The 26,874-nt window shown below is 43.3% G+C and overlaps 1 protein-coding gene across 2 annotated transcripts in view; it reads left to right on the forward strand.

Moving 5' to 3' along the window:
• The first annotated feature begins 5,389 nt into the window (after positions 1-5,389).
• The window catches only part of Atg5 (autophagy related 5), a 94,203-nt gene continuing 72,718 nt past the window's right edge, over positions 5,390-26,874 (forward strand). For both annotated transcript variants that reach the window (XM_021174066.1, XM_029482723.1), the window contains exons 1-2: positions 5,390-5,635; positions 23,130-23,295. In XM_021174066.1, the coding sequence (XP_021029725.1) occupies positions 23,188-23,295 (108 nt within the window). In that variant the 5' untranslated portion in view covers positions 5,390-5,635; positions 23,130-23,187. The remainder of the gene's footprint in view (positions 5,636-23,129; positions 23,296-26,874) is intronic.

Genomic DNA, 26,874 nt, shown 5'->3' on the forward strand with positions numbered 1-26,874 from the left:
AATTTGAAAGGCACAGTTCTCATTCACTCTGTTGTGATTATAAAAAGAGAAAGAGCTATAAGATATGTTCTGGGGGTTGTGGGGGAAGGGGTGCCACAACAGGCCCATGCCAAGGCATACCTTCCCTGTGAGGGACCAGACATACACTGGTATAGCATAGAGCAGAGTTTATTTAGGGCATGGGGAGGGGAGTTAAGAAGGTAGCAGAGGCAGAGAAAGGCAGAGAGAAGGAGAGAGTAGAGAAGCAGAGGCTGGCCATGGCCACATGAGGTGGGGAGAATAGGAGCAAGGGGGCAAGATGTAAGAGAAGTAAGAGAGTAAGGGGGTAAGAGAGAGGAGGGGCCAAGCAGCCCCTTTTATACTGGGCCAAGCCTACCTGGCTGTTGCTAGGTAACTGTGGGGAGGAGCATACCTGGCTGCTGGCAGGAACTGTGGGGGTGGAGTTTAGACAGAATACCAACATTCCCCCCATTTTGGTTTAGTTAAAAAAGAACAAATTAGAAAGAGGTGATGGCAAAGCAGGAATGGGGTTGTTGGTGATATATGGCTGCTTCATGCTGATATTGGGGCGACAGTGTCTTTAGGGAACCTAGCGGAATGGGTGGGGTAGGATGTTTGTCTAGTCTTTGGAGAGTTGGCTGTCCTTGCCGCCTAGAGCCTGTGGAGCCACCTGAGGATAGGTCAGAAGGAACAGGTCCAGTAGGAGCATGTGTCTATGAGAGGAGATTGGAACCTCTGGACGTTGCTTCTCGGGAGCTGTCCTGGGTATAGTAAGCGTCTGGACTTGAAATGTTGAAACACATTATTATACATAGAGAATAAGATTAAGTACGTTTGGGAAAAAGGAAAAAAAATTCTTAAGATGTACATTTAAAACCCAGAGGAATCCCACCCTTTGGAATAGGTAGCAAGTGGGAACTTTGGGCAGATGTACTTGTCTGGATGGAGTCTATTTGGTCCATGAGAGGCAGATCTGAGTAGGTTTCCTGTAGCTTATATGTTTTATAAAAGAGATAACATGAATTAGCAACATGAACAGTCTTTAAGATGAGCCTTTTGTGGAGCAGAAGGAACAAGATTAAAAAGTTGGATCGTATAGTGGAATGTTTTATTAGAGTTAGGCAAATTTATATGAACTCAGTAGGGGAGTGGCATAGCAAGAGGAGGAAATATGAAGCATTTAATTAATGGAAACAGAGTTTAGGTAAAGAGATGATAGATTAGATCTGTGAAAGCTTTTGTCACTAGTTGTCAATGTAGTCAGAAGTCTGAGAAATAAACAAAAATCTACCAGTTATATACCAGTTATATATTATTTTAAAAATGTCAATCTACTATCCAACAGTTCTCTGTGGTCTCCATGGTCTCCACGGCAACTTGGGCCATCAGTCTGGCTTTCAAATGCAGAAGATACAGGGCTTTTTCTCTGTGGAATGGATACATGTGACATGAGAAATGGCTTACCTTGTGTGATGGTTTGTATATTCTTGGGCCAGGGAGTGGCACCATTTGGAGGTGTGGCCTTGTTGGAATAGGTGTGACCTGGTGGGAGTAGGTGTGTCACTGTGGATGTGGGCTTAAGATCCTCACCCTAGTTGCCTGGAAGTCAGTATTCCACTACCAGTCTTTGGATGAAGACATAGAACTCTCAGCTCTGCCTGTGCCATACTTGCCTGGATACTGCCATGCTCCCACCTTGATGATAATGGACTGAACCTCTGAACCTGTAAGCCAGCCCCAAGAAATGTTGTGGGTTTTTTTTTTTTATATATATATAAGACTTGCCTTGGTCATAGTGTCTGTTCACAGCAGTATAACCCTAACTAAGACACCTTGGTTTTAGCTAAGTTATTTGATTCAGGGTATCCAGTGTTGTTCATTTCGTAGTTCAGTGATTATCATATCACAATCCAGGCAGCATCCTGTAGCTGCGACCACAACTTCTGAGACCTCGTGGGTCTTTAAAAGCCTCTAAAGTTTCTATCTGTCACAACCTTATTGTTAACAGATTTCTGTCAAGATTGAGCACTATATAGATTGGTTATAACTGAGTAGAATTCAATGACAGTAGTAAAAATCATATTGAGAAAGGATACAAATGAGAACCTTAGGTAGCGTTAGCAAAGAGGCATATGGCTAGAACCAGTCTAAGAGAGCTGGCAGCAGGGGCATAAAATTCTGGTGACAGAAAACGAGTTTGTCCGGGCAGGTTTAATCCTGTTTCATAAAGTGAGCATGCAGGCAGCATGGATAGGTAAGTGCTTGGGCCTTTTCTCATTTACAAGACTGCTGGCAGTATGTGTGAAGATCCCTTAAAACATATGTTTGAGGACAATTTAGCATCCATTGGGTGACAGGGGATGAGAGGGTCACTGAACCTTTCGTACCAGCAGCGTCCTGAGTAAAGGTCAGTGGCGGTCAGTAAAGCCAAACTAGAAATTCAGGTCGTCAAGTGAAAATCTAGAGGCCACGGCTGCAGGCAAAAGTAATTCAACCTGGTACCAGGAATTTCCGGCCAGCTGCATGAGCCAAAGGGGTTTATGAATTGCCTTTGGTCCTATGTCCTAACTTGTAGGTAAGCCAGGAGGCCCGTCTTAAGAACCGGGGCAGAAGAGGCTGGCCAGGCACTATTTGGGCATCTAGGATCCCTCTCGTCAACTGGAGAAACTCCTTACAAATCAATATGCCTGTGTGTGTTTGTGGGCTTCTGCAGTCTGGTAGCAGAAAATGTGGAACTGAGTGGTTGGTTTGGGCCCCTCTGACTGTGCCTGTAACCCACATGGCAGAGGCTGGGGACTGGGTCTGGGTCTGAGTCGGGGAGAAAGCAGCCGGCCCGCAGCGGCTGAAGCAGAGGTGCCTCAGGTCATGCAGCCCTGGGTGGCTGCGCCACTGCGGGGGCCCAATGTGGGCAGGGGAGAGTCAGGGCCCAAAGTATCCTAGCAATGCACTTGTGGCACATCCCACCCAAGTCTCAGGCAGAGAAGCAGAGAGAGAGAAAGAGGCGGGAAGGCAGCTTTTTGGAGCCAGATCCACCCCTCTCACATGGAGAGTAGAGCCAAGGAGAGAGGGGAGGGCAGCAAGCAGGGTCTGAGCCAAACTTGCTTTTCAGGCAAAGCAGCTGGAACAGCAGGCTGCAGATGAGAGGAGGTTAGGGAAAAGTCTAAGCTATAGCAGACTGACCCAAGGGCGAGACATGTGGGGGGCTCATGTGGGGGGCTCCCAGACCTGGCCTGGAATTCTCAGCCTCAAGAAAAAGGAGAGGGAAATCTCACCCAAGGGAAAGGATCTTCAAAAGAGGGGTAGTTCTAAGCTCAAGAAATCTTTTCTGGGACCATGTAGATAGTCACTCTGACCAGTGGGAATGGGGGGGTTACCAGATCTGGACTAGCGAATGAGCGTGGATCTCTTGTGGAAGCTGAGGTGGAATGCAAACCTGCAGAGTTTCTAGATCCGAGTCGCGATGCAAAAAGAGAAAGAGCTATTAAGGTATGTTCTGGCGGGGTGTGGGTGAAGGGGGTACCTCAGTGGGCCCATGCCATGGCATCCCTTCCCCCCTGAGAGACCACACACAGGTATAGCATAGAAAGGAGTTTATTTAGGGCATGGGGAGGGGAGTTAAAAAGGTAGCAGAGACAGAGAGGAGGAGAGAATAGAGAAGCAGAGGCCAGCATGGCTACATGGGGGGGGGGGATGGGAGCAAGGGGGCAAGACCTAAGAGAGAGGCAAGAGGGTAAGAGAGAGGAGGGGTCAAGCAGCCCCTTTTATACTGGGCCAAGCCTATCTGGCTGTTGCCAGGTAACTGTGGGGAGGAGCATACCTGGCTGCTGGCAGGCTGGAGTTTAGACAGAATTCCAACACACTCCACCTACTCAAAGCAGACATCTCTACTATATTAAACTCAGTAATCAGTTACTAGCTGAAATCATACCTGGTCTAAGCACTGAAAAGAAATGACTATTGTATGCTCAGCCATAAAAGGGACACCATCTCCTCCAAGGCTCAAGGAACCTCACAAAAGAAAGGTGTCAAACTCATGGGGCAAGAGCAAGATCACTACAACAAAGTTTGAGGCAAATTTGGAGCAAGTTTTATTAAGTATTGGCCAGGAAGTGGACACTGGTACAAGGTCCACACCCAGGATAACCAGAGAATGGCACCAAATTACATTAGGTGGAGCCTTATGAAGGCCAACCCAGCTTCTCCTCAACAGAAGTCTGACAAGACCCCCTTGGGTTTCTTCAGGTAACACTGCCTTTATTTAGATTCATGGCTCTGGCCAGCCTCTGCCGCTGCTGACAGCAAAGTGTCGTGGCAGAGATCCCAGTAGAGAAACTGAAGCAGAAGGATGGTAAATTCAAGGTCAGATCGGAGGATGGGGGTTAAAGGGTATCCATGATTATACATAGAGTTTGAGGTCAGTCAGCGCTGCACGAGAGCTTGTCTCAAACCCAAAAAAGGAGGAAGAAAGGAAAGAAAAAAAAATCGGCTGGAGAAATGCCTACAGACCAGTGTAGTTAAGAGTTAATTGTGCTCACTGATCATGCAAAAGACTAAAATCATTTTCAGTGCCTGCACTGGGTGCCTCACAACTGTCTGTAACTGCAGCTCCCGGGGCTCCATTAACCATCTCTTAGGATCTAGTTGGACACCCCATCCTCTCCGGGTGGGGGAAGGAAAGAGAAAAGAAGCGTAGGAGGGGGAAGAGAAGGAGGAAGAGAAGGTGGAGGAGGACGGACGAGGAGGAGGGTGTTAAAATGTTTGGTGAGTGAAGACCCAGCTCAAGTACTCTTTACGTTTTGTTTTATTTTCAAAGCAATAAAAGTAGAAAAGGCACTCTTTCTTAGAGGTAAGGGAGGTTTTGGTACTTTTACCAACTGGGGTTAAATACAGCCACTAATGCCTACTGTGGTCCTAGAGGAGTGAGGAGGTTCTACCGAGCAAATGAATGTGGTTTATCTTGAAAGCCGGGTGTGGTGGCTCACGTCTGCAGTTCTAGCACTTGGGAGACTGAGGAACCCGAGATACCTAGGTAAGTCCCAGACTTGCTGCAGCTGCAGCTTGAGACCCCTGTCCTGACTCTAACCCAACTAAACCAATCCCAACCACCCTTAAAAGTAAGGCTTTTACAATACTGTTTTGTGAGGAAGAGAAAAATGCTGCTACCACGGCAGCCGATGTCTCGGGATCCTTTATTTCTCTGTTCTTCCACAACTGTCACACTGACAACCCGGAACACCAACGACTGCGTTCTGTCCATCCAAGAAGAAAACCCGCAAACTCGTTCCGAGTTTAGGCGTTCCCTGTGTGTCTGCGCACGCTCAGGAGCAACTCGGGTCTTGCCAGGTTGGGCCGAGCTCGGAGGGCGGGGCGCTGGCCACGTGGCCTTGGTGACGTCATCTCCGGGCGCCGAGGGTGACTGGACCTACGGTGGGCGCCCGGCGCTGCGGTTCGCTCTGGTTCGGAGGGCGGAAGTGCCCGCCGGGCTGTTTTCTGACCCGGGCGGCGGCACTGTGCGGCTGCGCGCGCACTGGGACTTCTGCTCCTGCGCCTCTGCAGGACGGTGTGATCCCGGCAGACAGAACCCGACCGAGCGGCTTTCGCGCTGCGGGAAGCCGGAGCAGAGCCGGCACCTCGGGTAGGGCTCACGTGTGTCCCGGGCGCGGAAGTGTGGGGCAGGAGTGGGGCCCGGCAGGGACTGCGGGCGAGCGGCCGGTGTAAAGAGCACACCCGGAGGGATGGCGGGGGAGGCGGTGCCGCTGGGCGGAGGTGGGGTTGGCGAGACACCGGCCCCGGAGCCCTTGGGTAGCCTAGATGTCCCTTTGGGTAGTTAGTATGTCAGTTCCTTACTAAGGTAGGAAATGTAGCATCGAGTCTGGAGATCAAGTTAAGGACTTGTATTTTATTTAAATCGTAATTGTTTCGGTGCTTTTTGATTCTATCTAAACGCAGACTGTTTCTCTTCGGTGCGGTTCTTTGAGTCTCAGTTTAGTTATAGTACTTAATACTAACAAATGCATTTTTCTGTTAGTAGAACACTTTCGATTATTTAGTTACTTTGTTGAAATTGCTCTCAAAGAATATAAACTTGAGGAACCTAAGAATCTGGGTGGCATGTAGGTTTTTCTCCCAAAGCATGTAGCATTGTTTTCCCTGAGAAAGCATAGCAAGTCTTCACTAGTCAGAACCCCAGGAGCAGTTGACTATCTAAAGCCTTCTATAATTCATCTGATAAGTATCTTGGCTCTTTGATACCAAGAACTTGAGTCAGATGCAAATATTCTGACTTCATTAAAATTATTGTTTGAATTGAAATTTGAGAACAAGAACATTGGCTTTATGGTAGTTGTCTTGGCAGGTGAGAATGTTACACTAAGTTTAATTGTACTTTGAGCCCAGTTTTGTGGCCCGTACCTTTAATTCCAGCAGTGAAGGTGGGGTGAAGGCAGGAGAATCAGGAGTTTAAGGCCAGCCTTGCCTATTTAGTGGGTTTGCTGCCATCCTGGGGGGCATGGGACTCTTTGCAACACACAGACAACATCCTCCAAAGCCCAAAAACAAGCTAACATTTTTGGCCCTGCATTGGATCCTGAGCAGCACAAAACCAAACTATAACCCAAAAACAAAACAAACGCCAACTGTGATGGCCCACGTTTCTAATCTTTGTGCTAGAGAAGCTGAGGTAGGAAGGTTGCTTTGGGTTGGAGGCCAGCCTGTACTACAGAGCAAGACTCTTGTCTCCGAAAAGAACACACAAACACACACACACACAGAACTTTAATCTCGGTAATCAGGATGCTAGCCTGGTCTGCATAGTGAGTTTTAGACTAACCAGAGTGACACAGTGAGCACCTGTCCCAAGGGGAAAAAGTATTTTCCAGGTGATAGAAAGTTCTAGAAAAATGATAAGCCAATGAAATGGGATGGGTAGGATTGGTGGTGCGCATGGGAGATATTAGTGCTGTCCACAGAAAAGGTATGTGAGTGAGGCTAAGCTACGTGGAAAGGCCATTGGGGCATACTAGCCCATTCCAGGGGCAAATAGGAGTGCTTAGAGATGAGACAAGGTCATTGTGGGACTTTGTAAAGACTTATGTTTTTTCCATTTTAATCATAAAGTGACCAGGTTTTGCCTGCATATCCATATGCCCATCATATTTATGCCTAGTGCCCATCAAGGAGTCCGCTAGAACTAGAGGTACTGAAGGATGTGAACCACCATGTGGGACTGGGAGTCAAACCCATGCGCTCTGCAAGTGCAGCCGGAATTCTTTACTGCTGAACCATCTATTTTTTACTTTTACTTTTACTTTTACTTTTTTTTTTTTTTTTTTTTTTTGAGACAGGGTCTCACTCTGTGGCCCTGTATCAGGCTGAACTTGAACTCATAGTTATCTGCTTGCCTCTGCCTTCTGAGGGCTGGGATTAAAAGTTCAGATTCCTTCCTTCCACCCTTCCTTTTCTTTCCTCCCCAACTCACTCCTTCGTCTCTTTGTCTCTCTATCTCTCTGTACAGGATTTCTTTGTGTATTCCTGACTGTTCTGGAACTTGCTCTATAGACCAGGCTGGCATTGAACTCAGAGATCCACTTACCTCTGTCTTCCAGAGCTGAGATTAAAAGTGTATACCACCACCACCTGGCTCTACTTTTTACTGTCTCTTTTACTGTTTTTTTTCAAATTGGTTTCTCGAAATAAGGTTTCTCAGTGTAACAGCCCTGGATGTCATAGACCTTGCTTTGTTGACCAGGCTAGCCTTGAATTCACAGAGATTGTCCCAAGCAAGAAAGTAGATATACATGGTATACAAAAGTTATATTTTATTACATAGTATACAAAAGTTGAGGATCATTACACAATGTTCACATTTAAATTCCTAACTATGGTCCTAAGCATATCTTCACCAAAGCTGCTCACCTGTTCTACCTATCTTAGCTGAAAGTCAGGTCCAGTCTCTAACAGAAGTTTCTGATTGAACAGTCAGCATCCTGGGGGAGACTCTACAGCCACCGAGCAGATCACAGTGGCATCTCTCCAGAAGTACAGAGCAGAGCATTGCTCATGGTCTCTGCTTATATACCATCTCATGGGCATCATGGGGTTCTAGGACTGTGTCTGGTTATCTTGAGTAAGTGATGTAACTGAGTTCTTAGGTGTAATGTCTAAAAGGCTTTTTTTCTTCTTTCTTTCTTTCTTTCTTTCTTTCTTTCTTTCTTTCTTTCTTTCTTTCTTTCTTCCTGTGCTCATTACAGGGATCTACTCGTCTCTGCCTCCCAGGTGCCTGGCTTCTAATTTTTATTTTCAATGAGATAAGTTTGAGTCAGGAGCAAATTGAGCTAAGCTGAGTTTTACAATTATCTGATTGCCGTGTTGGCTGCAGAAGTGGTCAGAGTGGCTTGAGTCTGGTGTGGTTGCTTCTGAACTGGAGTAGTCAGGTATGGAAGAATGGTTAGGGATGATTGTAAGGTGTGTGGGCAGAGCAACAGACTAATGGGATTTCTGCTTCTATAGTGGAGGAGGATGTGGCAGTGGGAGAGAGGAAGACCTGAGGTCAGCGTCAGTTGTGCAGGTGTTAAACTTCCAAATGACAGGTCCAATGTGCAGGAAAACACTTGTCAGACAAGTCAGGAGTCCAAGCTGAAGGTGAAAATGGAAGTTGGAGCAAGTATATTTGGTATGTAAAGTTGTTTGAAAGATGCCCTGTGGCCATGTTTCCTTTAGGTGGGAGGGAGGCACACAAAATACAGAGGGAACATAAAATCCTCTCCTCTTTCTCCCTACCCCAGAGTGGAACCAATCAATAAATCCCCTTGCTAAGATTGACTGAAGCAGTAGATTTAAGAGGAACTAGAAATAGGGTCATGAGACAAACAGAAAGAAAGGGAAGGAGATTTGGAAACTTTATGGGAAGGTTTGGGTAAGTGACACAGAAAAGTGGGGGAATGGGCGGACTGGAGGAATGTAGAGGAACTAGACATTACCAAAGACCCATGTTTGAAGCTATTTGCAAATTTAAGGAGAGACTAGGCACTGTGCATTTCTGGACAGCTTCCCATATACCTTGGGAAGGTTGCCAGCCTACTATGTTCTGGGCCCGGTACTCAAGTTGGTTTGCCTCAGTTGCTAAATTGCCTTCTGTTTAATCTCTTTACCTCCAGGCTTGCCCTCCATGCACAGCTCTGGGAGCCTTGTTCCGTTTCACCTCTCTCAAACCTCACAGGTTCTCTAGGGCGGCTTGAGTTGATATCCTTACTGCTTTGTCCATGAGCTTCCACAGCTTTGACAGTAAGGGAATTGCTTGCATTTCCTAGCATTTGCAGCATGTCTCTTACTGTGTATTCCTTGTAGGTTTTCCCCACTGGAACAACCTTGTGATTTGAGAAGTAATTTCATTCTGTAGGAAAGGAGATTGGGGCTTAGTGAAGTGTCTGGGCGGGGGGTCACACATGACACTGAAGCCTTTACAGCATTAACTCTCAAGTAATATTCCCAGGCAAAAGTTACAAAAATGTTGACGCATGTTGCTTCTGCGTGCTCACCTTTGGATATATACAGTCCTGAATGTGGCTCATCACAGGTGTTTTCAGCTTTATGGTTGTGACTTTGTGATACAATACCAGGCACAGTTAGGAACTACTTGGGTTTTTTGAGTCTTTTTGAAATAGGGTCTTGCCATGTAGCCCAGGCTGGTGTCTTACTCATTTGTGGGGTATCTTTAGCATTATCCTACTGCTGCGATAAAAAGCAACTTGGGGAGGACAGGGTTTATTCCCGCTCTGTGCCCTGAAATCACAGTCCATCTTGAAGGGAAGTCAGGGCAGGAACCTGGGGTCAGGAACCTTGGAGGAGAGGCTGTGGAGGAATGGTCCTTACCTGCTTACTCCATTGCATGCTCAGCAATACCAGGCAGGCACATCTGCACAGATGTGGCACTGCCTGCCCTTGGGGGAATGGGCCCTTCCACATCAATTGTTAATCAAGAAAATGCCCTATAGACTTGCCTAAAGGCCAGTCGTACCGAGACATTTTCTAAATTAAGAATTCTTCTCCAATATGCCTAACTTTGTGCAAGTTGACAAAAAAAAAACAGGCATAGTAGTCAGGAATGACCTAATACTAGTGATCTTTCTATCCCAACTTCCAAAGAACTGGAATTAACTATATCATTATTTCTGGCAAATAAAGTGATTTTTCCTTCCCCTCTCGCCCTTTCTCTTCAGTGCTGGGAGTTGAACTTGGGGCCTCATATATGCTAGATAAGCACTCTACCGCTGAGCTGAACTCTATACTTGGATTTTGGAGTGCTACCTTCAAGCCTGATAGACAGATATGTTAAGATTCTCTTTGTTGTGTCTGGCAGCTGCAGTAGGCTGTGCAGGTTCACAAGGATAAAAAGCCTGCTCTACATTTACCGTGTTGCTCAGCTGTGATATGAGAAGGTTAGATATTCAATACACTTTTAACTTAACGTTATTTTCCTTTTGGGTTTTTGAGATGGAATCTCATGTAGCCCAGGCTGGCCTTGAGCTTGGTAGATAGCCAACGCCAGCTGTGACTTGTTAGTCCTCCTCTACTTCCTGAGCAATGGGGTTATGGATATTCAGCACCACACCTTGCTCCATTTATATTTTTAATTTAAAATTTTTTCTGGGGGCACATAATACTCACTGTAAGTTGGAGAGTGTGACTTTTTCTTTGACCATTCGTTGCCATGTGTTAGGTACCAAGTGTATTTATTGTTTTATTTACTTATTTATTGTGTGGTTGTGTAGTGTGTGTGTTTGCGTACATGTGAGTGTGTAGGGGTTAGAGGTAGCTCTAGGGGTTGTTGACATGCTCTCCCCGAGGTTCCTCTATCCTAATGCTGCCAGTCCTGATTGGGCATCTCCAAAGTTAGTGTTTTAGAATTCTTTGAACACTACAGATCCAGTAGTATATAACTCCTCTCCTCCTTATAGAAGCTTCTGTAGAGCCAGAGGAAGGAGACTTGCTGGACAGGACAGAACCTTTACGTATGATCTTACCGTTTGCAGTGACTACATGGGCAAGACCTGTACAGAGCAAGCCAGCCCACATCCAGGATGGGGAGGGGAGGAGCTGTGGCTGCTGGGAGAGGGAGAGTCCGCTCATGCCTCAGTAGATTGCCCTGTGCCCACGTTCAGGTGGACTCTGAAGAGCTCAGGAAGCTGGGAGGGAGTTTAGGGGGCAAGGGGGCTGGAGGGCTATAGATTTGACCATATGCATGTCTGAAATTCTCAAATAAAATAAGTATTTAAGAAAAACCCTTAGAAGTAACCTTTAATTGACTATTTACCATGCATAAAGGGGTGTTTGGGGTTGGAGAGGATGCCAGCAAACTGCAGTAAGATGGGAGGAAAGAGATCAGGAGATCAAGTGTGGCATCTGCTATTGACTCTGTTCTTTTGTAGCCACAGGATTTTAGAAAATCATTCAGCCATTCCATCTCGAATTTATCATTTATATTATCAAATGAGAACATACAGGCCGTGTATATCCAGTGTGAAATGGTATAAAAGATAGTATTTCTAGCGAGTTAAAACTGTTGTTTGAGGCTGAGCAGTACATGTTTGTAATCCCAGTACTTGGGAGAGAAGCAGAATTGTCGGAAATTCAAGGCAAGCCTGTGCTACACAGTGAGTTTGAGTTGTTCCCCCCACCCCCACCCTCTCTGGGCTACAAAAATCCTATTTCAACACCTCCTTCCCCTGTGATCATCTGATTTTCTTTTAATCTCATTCTTACACAAAATTTGGCAGGTTCATGTACTCTTTCTAAAGAAACTTAAAAAATCCAGATAATGTATTTGTGTACCTGCTATGTTCCAGATAGTGTTCCAGGTGTAAGAAGGAAAATGGTATGTGACATATAGTCCTTTCCCCACGGAAGTGCATTACTGTCTCCTGGAGGTGTCAGGTGTACAGATAAACACCTTTAAGCAAGCTTGTCAGTTGTGTAGAAGAGGAGAAATGGTGCATCCGTGAAGGACAGGGATGCGCTGCCCCATTCCTGCATAGAAGAAAGGCTTTTAGAGACGAGCACTGAATATGTGATAGTCGGAAGGTAAAGCAGAGAGGGGCACACCAGCACATGCACAGGGCGGAAGGGACACATCTAGACATGGGGATTAGCCTTTCTACTATGTCCTTCTAATGACTAAGGATGGATGGTTGGTTGGTTGGTTGTTTTGTTTTTGAGATAGGGTTTTTCTGTGTAGCCCTGGGTGTCCAGGAATTCATGCTATAATCCAGGCTGGCTTCAAACAGAGATCCATCAGCCTCTGGCTCCCTAGTGCTGAGATTAAAGGTGTGCACCTCTGCTGCCCCAGCATGTCTAAGGTTTTCTGTATTCACCTAGTATATACCACCTACCTTGACCTATCAAAGGATTAGGATTTATTGACTAAATTTAATGTTTTCTTTAAAACATTTTATTATCTTTATTTAAGTGTATGTGTGTATGAGTACAGGTGCCCAAGTGCAGAGATAGCAGGTCCCCTGGGGCTGGAGTTAGAGGTAGTTGTTGGTGCTGAGAACTGAACTCTAGCAGAGCATAGTGCTTAACTGCTCTCAACTGCTGAGCCATCTCTTTAGCTTGGCTATATTGAATATTTTAGCAGTGTGTTTGATCCATAGTTTTTAGAATTTACTTTCTGTATTGGCTGGGCCTGTGTCAACATGTCACAAAGTAGAGTCATCATCGAGGAAGGAGCCTCAGCTAAGGAAATGCCTCCATGAGATCCAGCTGTAAGGCATTTTCTCAATTAGTGACCTATTGGGGAAGAGAGAAGCCTATCATTGCTGGTGCCATCCCTGGACTGGTGGTCCTGGATTCTATAGGAAAATAGGCTGAGTAGGCCACTCACTGAACATGCCGGTAAGCAGCACACCTCCATGACTTATGCATAAGCTCCTGCCTCTATGTTCCTGCCATGTTTGAGTTCCTGTCCTGACTTCCTTTGATGATGAACTGTGATGTGGAAGTGTAAGCTGAATAAACCTTTTCCTCCTCAAATTGCTTTTTGATCATGGTGTTTTGTCTCAGCAGTAGAAACCCTAACTAATACACTTTCCTTTATTGTTAAGATTATTTGCCTTTATGTTTTTAATTATTCTTAGTTCCTAAAGCATTTTGTGTGTGTGTTGGAGTTTGAACCCAGAACCTCATGAAGACTAATCAGGTGTTCTACCACTCAGCCACATCCCTGGTCCCTTCTGCCCCTCCCCACTTGCTTTTGAGGCATAGTTTGTTGATGTAGCCCAGGTGGGCAGGGAACTTGTCTCCTCCCTGTTTCCTAGGTCCTGAAATTACAGTTTCATGCCATATAAATGAATTGCTTTGTTCATGACTAATGTGGTAGTGCTGTTTTTCATTTTACACGTGAGGAAAGACATGTTAACTAAGGGTCAGTAGAAAATGGCATCACCTATTTTGCTTATACATTTAATGTAGATTTATTAGACCAGAGAGACAAAATTCTTATAGGTGAACTTTTCTCTTTCTAATGATTAATAATAAATAATACATAAAAGAATGTGTATCTCTGCATGTGGGTATGTACACCTGTGTTCTGGTGTCAGTGGAGGTCAGAGGTATCAGCTCTCTTGGAGTTAGAATTGCAGATAACAGTGACCTGCCTGGTGATGTGCTGGGATTGAACCTAGGTCCTCTGGAAAAGTGACAGTGCTCTTAACCACTGAGCCATCTCACAGCCCCAAGATGAGCAGTTATTAATATTGACTGCATAATTTGAAGTAATAAGTAGCCTTGCTTACATTCCACTAATCTCTTAGGCAGTTTGGTTTACAAAATGTATGTCAACAGTACCATGTTCTGTTTAGCTGATCTGCCTTGCTTCAGTTGGCTTCTTTCCCTGAAGTCCAAATATATCCGTGGCCAGTGTGGCCAACAGTGGGGGGCTTCAAGGAGACTGAGAGTTGGAGTTCTGTCTGTGTCACAGTTTGAAACTCTGTCTCAAAAACTAAAAGCAGAAAGAATTGCAAATAAGATGCAAGCCTCTAATTTATTTCTTGGTGTATGTCGCTATTATAGAATGTTCATAAACATGGCTGAATTACACGATTAGTTAAAGTCCATGCCTCCCTGGGTATGGTGGTGCCTGCCCAGAACTCTCTGAATTCAAAGCTAGCCTGATCTAAAGTGAGTTTCAACATAGCCAGGGCTACATAATGAGACCCTCCCTTTAAAAAACAAGCAAACAGACAAACAAAACAAAACAAAAAGCCCTGCCTATATTTGAGTTTTGAGGTATTTTTCATTCCTCAAAGTCTATCCTTGTATCTTCTTTGAGGAGGGACTCAAAAATTAGAGGAGAGAGTGTTGGCTTCTCTTTGCTCTGATTTAGGAAGAAGAAGAACAGAAGAGAATAACAGAGAAAGACCAACATGGTCAAGTGCCCTGAGCATCAGATAGAAAAAGAAGTCATATCCAGGCACGGTGTTTTGGTTTATGGTGATCATCTATCTAGAATAGTGTTTTGGACTCCTACCAACTGGGTCTTTACTTCTTGGGAAGGGAAAGAGCTTTCCCAATGTAGCCTTGGGCCTTTTTAGGTTTCATTTATTGTCAGTTATTTTCAGTGATTGTGAATTTAAGGAGAGACCATTCCATGTGCCATGAATTACTATTTACGTCTCATGACTTGACCATAAATGTGTTAAAGGACTCTGACAACTTCCTCTATTCCTTTTTATTAGATATTTTCTTTATTTACATTTCAAATGTTATTCCCTTTCCTGGTTTCCCCTCCGAAAACCTCATCCCCCTATTCCGTCCCCTCTCCACTCTACTCACCAATCCACCCACTCCCACTTGCCTGGCCCTGGCATTACCCTATACTGGGGCATAGAACCTTCACAGGACCAAGGGCCTCTCCTTCCATTGATGACTGACTAGGCCATCCTCTGCTACATGTACAGCTGGAGCCATGAGTCCCACAATGTGTCCTTTTTGGTTGGTGGTTTAGTCCCTGGGAGCTCTGAGAGTACTGGTTAATTCATATTGTTGTTCCTCCTATGGGGCTGCTAACCCCTTCAACTCCTTGGGTCCTTTCTCTAGCTCCCTCATTGAGGACCCTGTGCTCAGTCCTATGGATAGCTATGAGCATCCACTTCTGTATTTGTCAGGCACTGGAAGAGCCTCTCGGGAGACAGCTATGTCAGGCTCCTGTCAGGAAGTACTTGTTGGCCCAGTGTCTGGGCTTGGTGACTGTATATGGGATGGATCCCTAGGTGGGGCAGTCTCTGGATGGTTATTCCTTCAGTCTCTGCTACACATTTTGTAACTCCTTCCATAGGTATTTTGTTCCCCCTTCTAAGAAGGATCGAAGTATCCACACTTTGGTAGTCCTTCTTCTTGAGTTTCATGTGGTTTCTGAATTGTATCTTGGGTATTCCAAGCTTCTGGGCTAATATTCACTTATCAGTGAGTGCATATCATGTGTGTTCTTTTGTGATTGGGTTACCTCACTCAGGATGATATCCTCCAGATTCATCCCTTTGCCTAAGAATTTCATAAATTCATTGTTTTTAATTGCTGAGTAATACTCCATTGTATAAATGTACCATATTTTCTGTATCCATTCCTCTGTTGAGGGACATCTGGGTTCTTTCCAGCTTCTGGCTATTATAAATAAGGCTGCTATGAACATAGTGGAGCATGTATCCTTATTATATGTTGGAGCATCTTCTGGGTATGTGCCCAGGAGTGGTATTGCTGGATCTTCACGTAGTACTATGTCCAACTTTCTGAAAAACCACCAAACTCATTTCTAGAGTGGTTGTACCAGTTTGCAATCTCACCAGCAATGGAGGAGTGTTTCTCTTTCTCCACATCCTTGCCAGCTGCTGTCACCTGAGTTTTTGATCTTAGCCATTCTGACTAGTGTGAGGTGGAATCTCAGGGTTGTTTTGATTTGCATATGATCATCTCATTAGATGCTGAGAAAGCATTTGACAAAATCCAACACCCCTTTATGATAAAAGTCTTGGAAAGATCAGAAACTCAAGGCCCATACCTAAACATATTAAAAAACAATATACAGCAAACCAGTAGCCAACATCAAACTAAATGGAGAAAAACATGAAGCAATCCCACTAAAATCAGGGACTAGACAAGGCAGCCCACTCTCTACCTATTTAATATAGTACTTAAAGCCCTAGCCAGAGCAAATAGACAACAAAAGGAGATCAAAGGGATACAAATTGGAAAGGAAGAAGTCAAAATATCACTATTTGCAGATGGTATGCTAGTATACTTACGTGACCCCAAAAATTCCACCAGAGAAATCCTAAACCTGACAAACAATTTCAGCAAAGTAGTTGGATATAAAATTAACTCAAACAAATAAGTGACCTTCCTCTACACAAAGGATAAACAGACTGAGAAAGAAATAGGGAAACAACACCATTCACAATAGTCACAAATAATATAAAATACATTGGTGTGACTCTAAGCAAGTGAAAGATCTGTATGATAAGAACTTCAAATCTCTGAAGAAAGAAATCGAAGATGGAAAGATCTCCCATGCTCATGGATTAGCAGGATTAATATAGTAAAAAATGTACATCTTGCAGAAAGCAATCTACAGATTCAATGCAATCCCCAGCAAAATTCCAACTCAATTCTTCACTGAGTTAGAGCAATTTGCAAATTCATCTGGAATAACAAAAAACCTAGGATAACAAAAACTATTCTTAACAATAAAAGAACTTCTGATGGAATCACCATCCCTGACCTCAAGCTGTACTGCAGAACCGTTGTGATAAAAACTGCATGGTATTGGTACAGAGACAGACAGTGGAATAGAATTGAAGACCCAGAAATGAATCCACACACCTATGGTTACTTGATCTTGACAAAGGAGCTAAAACCATCCACTGGAAAAAAGACAGCATTTTCAACAAATAGTGCTGGCTCAACTGGAGGTTAGCATGTAGAAGAATGCAAACTGATTCCATTCTTGACTCCTTGTACAAAGCTCAAGTAAGTCCAAATGGATCAAGGACCTCCACATAAAACCAGATACACTGAAATTTATAGAGAAAGTGGGGAATAGCCTCGAAGGTATGGGTACAGGGGTAAAATTCCTAAACAGAACACCAATGGCTTGTGCTGTAAGATCAAGGATCAACAAATGGGACCTCAAAAATTGCAAAGCTTCTGTAAGGACATTGTCAATAAGACAAAAAGGCAACCAACAGATTAGGAAAAGATCTTTACCAATCTTCCATCCAATAGAGGGCTAATATCTAATTTATACAAAGAACTCAAGAAGTTAGACTCCAGAGAACCAAATAACCCTATTTTAAAAATGGGGTACGAGCTAAACAAAGAATTTTCAACTGAGGAATACTGAATGGCTGAGAAGCACTTAAGGAGATGTTCAACATCCTGACTCCTTTCTCTTGAGTAAGAGTTGGAGCTGCCAATTACTGCTTACTGCTCTACATAGGCCATCAGGTCTGCTAGGCAAGCACTCTACTGCTGAGCTCTGTCTGAAAAGCTCTTCTCCTTTTTGCAACAGGGTTTCACTGTTTCCCATGCTGGCCTTGACTTGACTCTGTAGCCCAGGCCTTGAACTTAATGATCCTTCTGCCTCGGCCTGATTGGTAGCTATAATTACAGACCTCCTTGAGGTCCTTGATAGTGACTTAAACATTTAAATTGCAAATCAAATGGTAGAATACCTGCTTAGTATGTCTAAGGCACTGGTTTTGACCGAATACAACCAAAAGTAAACAAAAAACTTTACAACTGAATTGAGTTTTCTTCAAATGTGTTAGTTAAGGAAGTTTGTAGCTGTCTTCTCTTGAGCAAGAGTCATAGTTGACTGGATGTTTCAAGGTTCCCCAAACTACTTTATATCATTCCATTTCAGATATGCATATTAGTGTGTCTTAGGTTTCTATTGTTCTGATAAAATATACTGAGCCCTTACCTCAAAATCAGGAAATATCCGTAAGCTGATTATTTTTTCCAATTAAAAAACATTTAAATTTTATTTTAAGCTTTATTATATTTTTAAAAAGTTGAAGAAAAAAGAAACACCCAAAGACTATGCAATTCAATGAGCTTCTATGCATTTTATAGAGAAACAGGAGCTGTGGATCTTCACATTGCAAGTTATGTATTTCATTCCTTCCTTATTTACTTATTTTTGTTTGTTTGTTTGTTTTCTTTTGTTTTGTTTTTGAAACAGAGTTTCTCTGTGTAGTCCTGGCTGTCATGGAACTCACTCTGTAGATCAGGTTGGCCTCCTTCTCACAGAGATCTGCCTGCCTCTGCCTCCCAAGTGCTGGGATTAAAAGTGTTCACTACCACCACCCATCCACATTGGATTTTATATTTCCACTGTTTTATGCACTTACCCATTACCAAAACCACTACCACCAATAAAAAAACACGATAGAGTCAGAACTCGAAAACAGCTTGTATTTACTACTTGCATTCCTTCCTTCTTCATTCCCTAATGTTAGCTTTTCTTGTTCTCTTTCATATGTTACTGTATCTACGAATATATGTATTCACACACACAGATGCATACATGTTAGATTCTGCATGTAAGGAAGAAATGTGTTTTTTTCTTCTTCTAAGATTGTGTGACCTTGCTTAATAATATATATTCTAAGTCCATCCATCTTCCTGCAAAATTTGTGATTTCATTTTTCTTTTGAGCTGAACAGTATTCCATATATATATGTGTATATATATATATATATACACACATATACATATATATTTGTGTGTATATATATATATACGCACATATACATATATATTTGTGTGTGTGTATATATACATATATGTATATATACATACATAATTTTATATATACCAATTTTCCTTGTCCATTTGTCTGTTGATGGGATTGAGGTTGCTCTCAGTTCCTTGCTCTCGTGAAATAAAGCAGTAATAAAGATGAGGGTGGAAGCTCGTCTATGCTAGGGTATACTCAGAACTGAAATAGGAGATCACATGATAATTCAAGTTTCTGAGAAATTGTTAAACTGAGTTTCATGACAGCTGCAGTGTTTTGTGCCCCACTAATCGTGGTTGAGGTTCCTTTCTCTGCACATCCTCTCCAACATTTGTTGTCACATTTATTGATGACCGATAGCCATTGGTGAGATGCTCTGAGAGTAGTTTTAATCTGCATTCCCTGGAGAGATGGCTCAGAGGTGAAGAGCACTGAGTGCTCTTCCAGAGGTACTGAGTTCAATTCCCAGCAACCACACGGTGACTCAAAACCATCTGATATGGGATCTGATGCTCTCTTCTGGTGTGTCTGAAGACAGCTACAGTGTACTCAAATTCATTAAATAAATAAATCTGAAAAAAAAAAAAACCCACATTGTTTTTTTAAAGGTATTGGCCATTGTGTTTCTCTTTTTTTTTTTTTTTTTTGAACAATGAATATTCAAGTTTATTTGCCCACTTGCTAATTGGCAGTGTTATTTCCTTGGTGTTTAATTTCTGCAGTTCTTTGTAAGTTTGGATATTAGCCCTTGCCTGAGTGTAGCTGGTAAGCCCCATTCTGCGGGCTGTCTGTGGCTACTGTGTTTTTTGCTGTGGCCCCACCTGCTGATACTTGAGGTTGGCTCCTGTGCTGTTGTGTTCTGTTCAGAAAGTTCTTCCTATCCCAGTAGTTTAAAAGGTGTTTTCTTTCAGATTGTAGTGTTTCAAGTTTTAAATTAAGGTCCTTGGTCTATTTTGTATTGATTTTTATACAAGGTGAAAGGTAAGACTAATTTCATTTTGCTGCAGGTACAGCCAGGAGGGCCAGCACTGTTTGCTGGAGAGGCTGTCTGTTTTCCAGTATGTTTTTGCCTCCTTTGTTAAAAATTAAGTGGATACATAGCTTTGTCATTTTATTTCTGGATCTTCTTTTCTATTGCTCTTCCTGTGTGTTTTTATTCCTGCACCAGGCTGTCTTTATGACTATACCCTGTAGTATAACTTGAGATTCCTATGTGTGGATGGGGTATGTTTGTGCTTGTGTGCACATCTGCCATGCAGCCATGTGGAGATCAGGACAGCCAGTTTTCTCTTCACACCATGTAGCTCTCAGTAGTCTAAGTCAAGTCATTAGACTGCCCAGCAAGTGCCTTTCCCCACCAAGACATCTGTCCAGTCCATAACCACATAAATTTATTCATTTTACTTATTTTAAATTTATTTTACTTTGATTTTTAATGTTTATTTGTTTCAGTGTGTATCTGTGTGAATTTATGATATGTTTGTGGATGCCCAAAGAAGCCAGAACTGGGAATTGGGAACTGGGATTACAGGTGCTTCTGAGGAATCCTAGCTGGGTGCTAGAAAGACCTCAGGTCTTCTGGAAGCTCAGTGGGCAATCTGAACTGCTGGTCCATCTCTCCAGCCTGGACATTTATTCTAAAGATCAGCTGTTAACCTAGTCAGGAAGTAATGAGGGCTTCCTGTTTTCAGCAAGTTAATTTGAGTGATTTGTACATTCAGAAATTTTTCTTTTGAGTGTAGAATTTAAGCATGCTTGAATTTGAAGTCTCACTGTGGTACTGGATGAAATTTACATATGTATATCACTAGCATAGAATACTTGTATATATTTAATAAAAGTTAAGGCACTGCTAAGTACCAGGGTCCTTATTCTGAGTTGACTAGTGGCCAGTAGTTTGACATAAGGCAGGTCTTTTCCCACCTAAGGCAGTTTGCTTATGTGTGGATGGCCAACAGCTGACTGATCTTTAACTATGGATTAACTGATGGCAATCCCAAAGGGTTTGTCCTGGGTGAGGAGAAAGGATGATAACAAGCTCCTTGATGTACCTCGGTGTTAATAATTGATATTCTGCTGGAGAGATGGCTCAGCCATCGGAATACTTGTTGCTTTTGCAACAAGTTCAGTTCCTAGCATCTGCATGGTGGCTCACAACCTTTTGTAACTCCAGTTCAGGGGGATCTGACACCCTGTTCTGGATCTTCAGGGCATCAGGAATGTTGCCCACACATACATGTAGACAAAACATTCATAAACATAAAATAATAACTCTAAAAAGAATTTTAAATTGATATCCACCTAGGCCCATAATTTTGGAGGGAACCATGCAATTATTTAGGATTTTTCTTATACATTATACAAAATTATGAATTAACTGCCCAACACTGTCTTGGTTGTATATTGACCCTTAATACTCAGGTAGAACCTCCTTGGGCTGCCCTGTGTGTTTCATCATGTACACAGGTGGCATGGAGTATGAGCATGATAGCCTGGGCTATCCCAGAGCTCATGCACATTGTCCTTCCCTGATCCTGAGACTTTCCTCATGTGCAGAGTGAGCTAGCAGCGCTACCCTGTGGAGTAAGGAATGTTGTGAGTTGGAGAAATATTTCACTGGGACTGAGGGTGTTAGTCACTTCACAGTGTGGGTTAGAGTTGGAGAAAAGCAGCGTAAGTACTAGGCTGGGGAGTCAGAGCACAGCGACTGGATATTTAGAGGTTGAGTCTTACTGAGGTCTACAGGACGGAGTTGTAATCAGTATGACTGGAAGTATTGGTGGGGCCAAGTTATGCATCTGATGAACTTTAGAAAGGGGAATAAACTTAATAAAGAGCTTTTTGTTGTTGTTTATTTGTTTGCTTGCTTGTTTGTTTGGCAGGGACTCATGTCACCCAGGCTCAACCCATGAGGCCTATAGGCTTGCACCACCAACCCCAGTTCTTGATTGGTATATGCTATCATCTGCAGATCAAAGCAAATATTCTTTTTATTTTTTTCAGGAGGAATGATAAGCGTGGTAGGAGAGCTTAAATACATTAGATGGGACAAGTGTAATTATGTGAATAATCGTCTGAAATTAGATTAAGATCATAAGGCACAGGTACAAGGCTCTCTCTTAGGTGAGTGATAAGAGTCTACCAGGCTTGAAGAACTAAGAAGTATGTGGTGTGATTTACTTTGTGCCTGGCCCTTTAAAGGATCCCCAGTTGCTAGTCACTTGGCCCTTTAAGAGAACTGCTTGACCCTATGGCCTTCAGTTTGGGTTGCCTCTAGAATTCTAGGGATAGGAGAGGATATAAAGAGCCAGCAGAGGCTGAGAGAGAGGAGCCGAGGGTCCAGGTGGCAGGAGAGTAGGGTCAGAGAAGACAGTTGGTTTAGGAAAGGACTGAGTAGGGCTGAGGAGAGAAGACAGTCAGTGTAGAAAGGAGGCTGAGCAGAAGAGAATGGGAACCTGTTGAGCCAGGAGAGGCTGAGCTGAGCCAGAGACCATATTATTAGTAGACAGTAGAGAGACTAGCAGAGTGACAAGAGACAGTTGGTGACAGCTGAGTCAGGAGAAGCTGGGCTGAGCAGATAGGCTAGATAGCTGCTATAGTTTGGAGAGGCTAGCACTGGGGAAAATGGGAGACGGGACTGTTTAAGCAGACTGGTGAGGCACTGAGGGAGGAATGGCTGGGGAAATCTTTGAAGGGGCTGAGCTGGAAAATGGGAGGGGGGCTGGCCAGTAGTTAAGAGAACTGATTGCAGTTTGTAAGAAAGAAGGCATTAAAAGAAACATTAAAAAACACACACATTTTGCAGAAGTATAGTTTCTATTTTGATGGGACTTATGTTGCTTATTACTTGAATATGTAATTGGCATCACATACACATGCATGCACATATGCATGCATGTGTATACACACAGACTTTTTGAGATTGTGTTTTACCAAATAGCTCAGTCTTGCTACAGACTCTTGTCTCGGCTTCTCTAATGTAGAAATTCCTGGCTTTTACCTACCTACCTCCCCTCCTCCCTGGCCTCCTCTCCTCCCCTCCTCCCTGGGCCCCTCCCCTCCCCTCTTTCTGAGACAGGGTTTCACTGCATAGCTCCAGCTGTTCTGGCACTCACTATGTAGGCCAGGCTGGCCTCATACTTGGAGAAACCACCTGCCTCTGCCCCTCTGCCTCTGCCTCAAGTGCTGGGATTTAAGGTGTACATCAGTGAGGCCTCCCCATACTCCACTCCACCTTTTCTTTAGGTGAAGTTTTTTGGTGTTCATTTTTTTGCCTATGAAATATTTTCATTAATTCTTGGAAGGATCTGACTAGTGCTATTTATTCTGTTTCCAGTTTGGCTTTGGTTGAAGGAAGAACTTAGCCTATATGTACTGCTTCATCCACTGGAAGAATGACAGATGACAAAGATGTGCTTCGAGATGTGTGGTTTGGACGAATTCCAACTTGCTTTACTCTCTATCAGGATGAGATAACTGAAAGAGAAGCAGAACCATACTATGTAAGTGTGCAAAGGGGACCTATGACTCCGTCCATTATTTACAAAAAAATAAAGGTTTTAAAATGTGGAGGCCGTCACTTTGCGATATTTTCTCCATCCACCCTTCCTTCCTATGTTTCTCCTTTTTTTTTCTTCTTTGTATTCTTTGCTCATATGATACATCCTGACGCAGACTCTCCTCTCTCCCCTCATCCTTGCCCGCCCCCCTCCCCTCGCCCCTCACTTTACATACTGTGGACAGTTAGAAGACTATCTATAATTACTTGGCTGGTCACGTGCTTACCATGTGACAACCATGTGACAAGTGTGACAACCCAAATTAAGCTCCCCAGGACCCACTTGAAACCTGCCATGTGTCATAGCATGGGCTCTGGGGAGGCAGAGACAGGAGGGTGCCTAGGGGCTAGCTGGCCACCCAGCCCTGCCTTCAAACCTGAGCTCCAGATTTAGTGGTGCTCAGTAAGGTGAACAGTGGCTGGAGAGATGGCTCAGTGATTAGAACCTGGCTGCACTTGCAGAGAACCCTGTTTGAGTTCTAAACACCCATGTGGCACCTCACAGCCATCTGTGACTTTGTGCTGTACATACATACATGCAGGCAAGACACTTACACACATAAACTCTTTAAAACACATAAGGTGAAGGGTAATGGAAGAAGACAGCTAACACTGATCTGTGTAGCTGCATGTATGTACATGTATGTGCATGTATGTGCACATGCACCTGATGCACCGTAAATGAATCAATACAGCCAAGCAGAGAAGTACACATACTGCTCTTGGAGAGGACCCAGGGTCCCAGTATCCATTTTGGCAGCTTACAACCCCCTGTAAGCTCTAGTTCTGCTCTTCAAAAGTACCTGTACATACACGTAATTAAATAACAGCAATTCTCTAAAATAAATAAATCCCCTCTAATCATGCTATCCACAGTTCAAACACACACACGTCACTTTAGACATACTGATATGCGTTCTTTTTTGTGTGCATGTAGTCATCTATCTTAGAGTGGAGTTGGGCTATCTCTACAATAGAGCACAGACTTAGAATGTCAGTACCTACCACACAGCACACCTGATGGTGGAATCATAAGCAGTGTGCTGTGTTTTAATAGGAAGCTAGGTTTTTTTAAGTTTTATTTACTTTATGTATATGGGTATTTTCCTTCATTTAAGGATGCCACATGATTGTTGTACCTGAGCAAGTGAGAAGAAGGCGTCAGATCCTCTGGAACCGGAGTTGTACACCATTGTGATCAGTCATGTGGGTGGTGGGAACTGAACCCAGGTTCTCTGCAAGAGCAGCCAGTGCTTTTAACCCAACATTGGATTTTTACATATTTAGATGATTCCAAGCAATTAATCTGAGCAATTAGTCAAATATGTTTATTAATGGACTTACGAATACATATACAGTAATAAAATCTCTTCACATGACTTAATGTTATTTATGACCTAATGTTAAATATGACCTAATGACCTACTATATAATCACAACATGTTATGATCTGACATGTTTAATAGAACATTGGGGCATGGAGTATAGTAGGGTGGTAGAATATTTTCTTAGCATTTAGAGGAGAGGCCCTGGATTCAGTTCCAAGCCTCCAAATATCTAAATGAAAAAAAAAAAAAATGTGTGTTTGTGTGTGTGTACAATCACTGTGGAATACTGGTATTCATTCTTTTTTGTTTGTATAAACACACACACTGGTCACTCCTACACCACAGAGACGCAACACACACCACAGACATACACATCACAGGCCCACACTGCACCACACACACCTCAGATACACATAAACTACAGACACAGGCCACAGACACCCCCCTACACACACAGACACACCACGACCACACTTACCAGACACAACCACACCACACAAACCCACATACACACACACACACACACACACACACACGTGTCAGTCAATGGGTCAGTAAGGTGGATCCTCAGTTCATTTCTAGCATCCACGTCAGATGGGCATAATCACCCGTAACTCCATCTCCCAGGGGTCCTACACCCTCTTCTGGCCTCTAGGATCCTGCACTCAGATGGCACACACACCATATACACGTAAATACAAATATAAAGAATGACGGTGTGAAGGACTTTATTATAGATTTTGAATGTTTAATCCTCTTGCTTTGGCCTCTGTGCTCAGTACTAGAATTCTTTTTTTTTAATTTATATTTCATTTTATTTTGTGTGCCTAAGTGTGCATATGTGTACCACTTGTGCCAGAGACCTTGGAGGTCAGGAAAGGGGGTCCTTATCCTGCAACTGGAGTTACAGAGAGTTGTCAGCCATCATGTGGGAGTTGGGAAGGAAACTCCCGTCCTCTGTAAGAGCAGTAGAGCACTCTTAACCATGGAGCCCTCTCTTTACTCCTTGAAAACAAAATATTTTAAAAAGATTCAAGGCCCCATGTAACCTCATTAGCCTAGAGCATGCTGTGTGGCAGAGGGTCATGACTCCGTGCATCGCCCTGATCCCTTCCTTCCCGACCCCAACACCACACCCTGTTCTCCCTTCCTTCTGTTCCCCTCCCTCTTTCTCCCTTGAGAAGAAGTCTCACTGAAAAGCCTCAGGCTAGTTTTGAACTTAAAGGCATCCTCCTGCCTCTACCTCCTGAGTACTGGAACTAAAGGCATGGGCCACCACGCCTGCCAGAATATTCTTAGTTTACTATGCTAATTTCATCCTCTTTTGGTATGATAAATTACCCAACAAAAGCAATTTAGGGAATTATTTTTAAATAAGTAATTCACGGTTGTATATTTAATTTTGGTTGCAGTTCATTTTTGCTCGGAAGTTGAGGCAGCAGAAGTTGAAGCACCTAAGTCACACCACATGCACAGTCAGGAATAAGCAGAAATGCATGCATGCATGCGTGCGTGCGCACTACTCACTGCGCTTCCCTGCTCTCAGTCCAGAACCTAAACCCAGGGAATGGTGTCTCCCACACCCATTAGCACCATCAAGGTGACCTCCAGTAACTACACCCACAGGCCAGCTCTGTAGACAGTTCCGCATTGAGACTGTCCTGCCAAGTGATTCTAGATAGTGCCGAATTGGCAAAGCCAACCATCACACACATGTGTTTTACACCGATAGATTATATTTCTGAGAGAGGGCTGGTTCCCTGTGATTTTGTATATCCTTCAGTGTACCCTGGGTATTGGTGCTTTAATTTTAAAAGAGTATAATGTATGTTTGCCATTTATTAGCCATATTATTAAAATATTATAACTATGATATTTTAATATCAGTAAACATTAAGGTCTGTAAAAGAGGTGGTAATACGCATGTGAATCATTTAATATTTACAATGAATTTGATAGAACTACTTAATATCTGAATTAGTATGACATGCAATTATGTATTAGATAAATGGGTAGGGTAAAATTATAGATTTGTGTCAATTATAAACATCTGTTACCCTAGCTCTACTTAGAAGTCATAACTCAATTAGAAACATTTGCTTTGAGTTCTTTATATATATTGGATATTAGTCCCCTATCTGATTTAGGATAGGTAAAGATCCTTTCCCAATCTGTTGGTGGCCTTTTTGTCTTAT

The sequence above is a fragment of the Mus caroli genome, chromosome 10 (genome assembly GCF_900094665.2).
Source record: "Mus caroli chromosome 10, CAROLI_EIJ_v1.1, whole genome shotgun sequence".
NCBI lineage: Eukaryota > Metazoa > Chordata > Mammalia > Rodentia > Muridae > Mus > Mus caroli.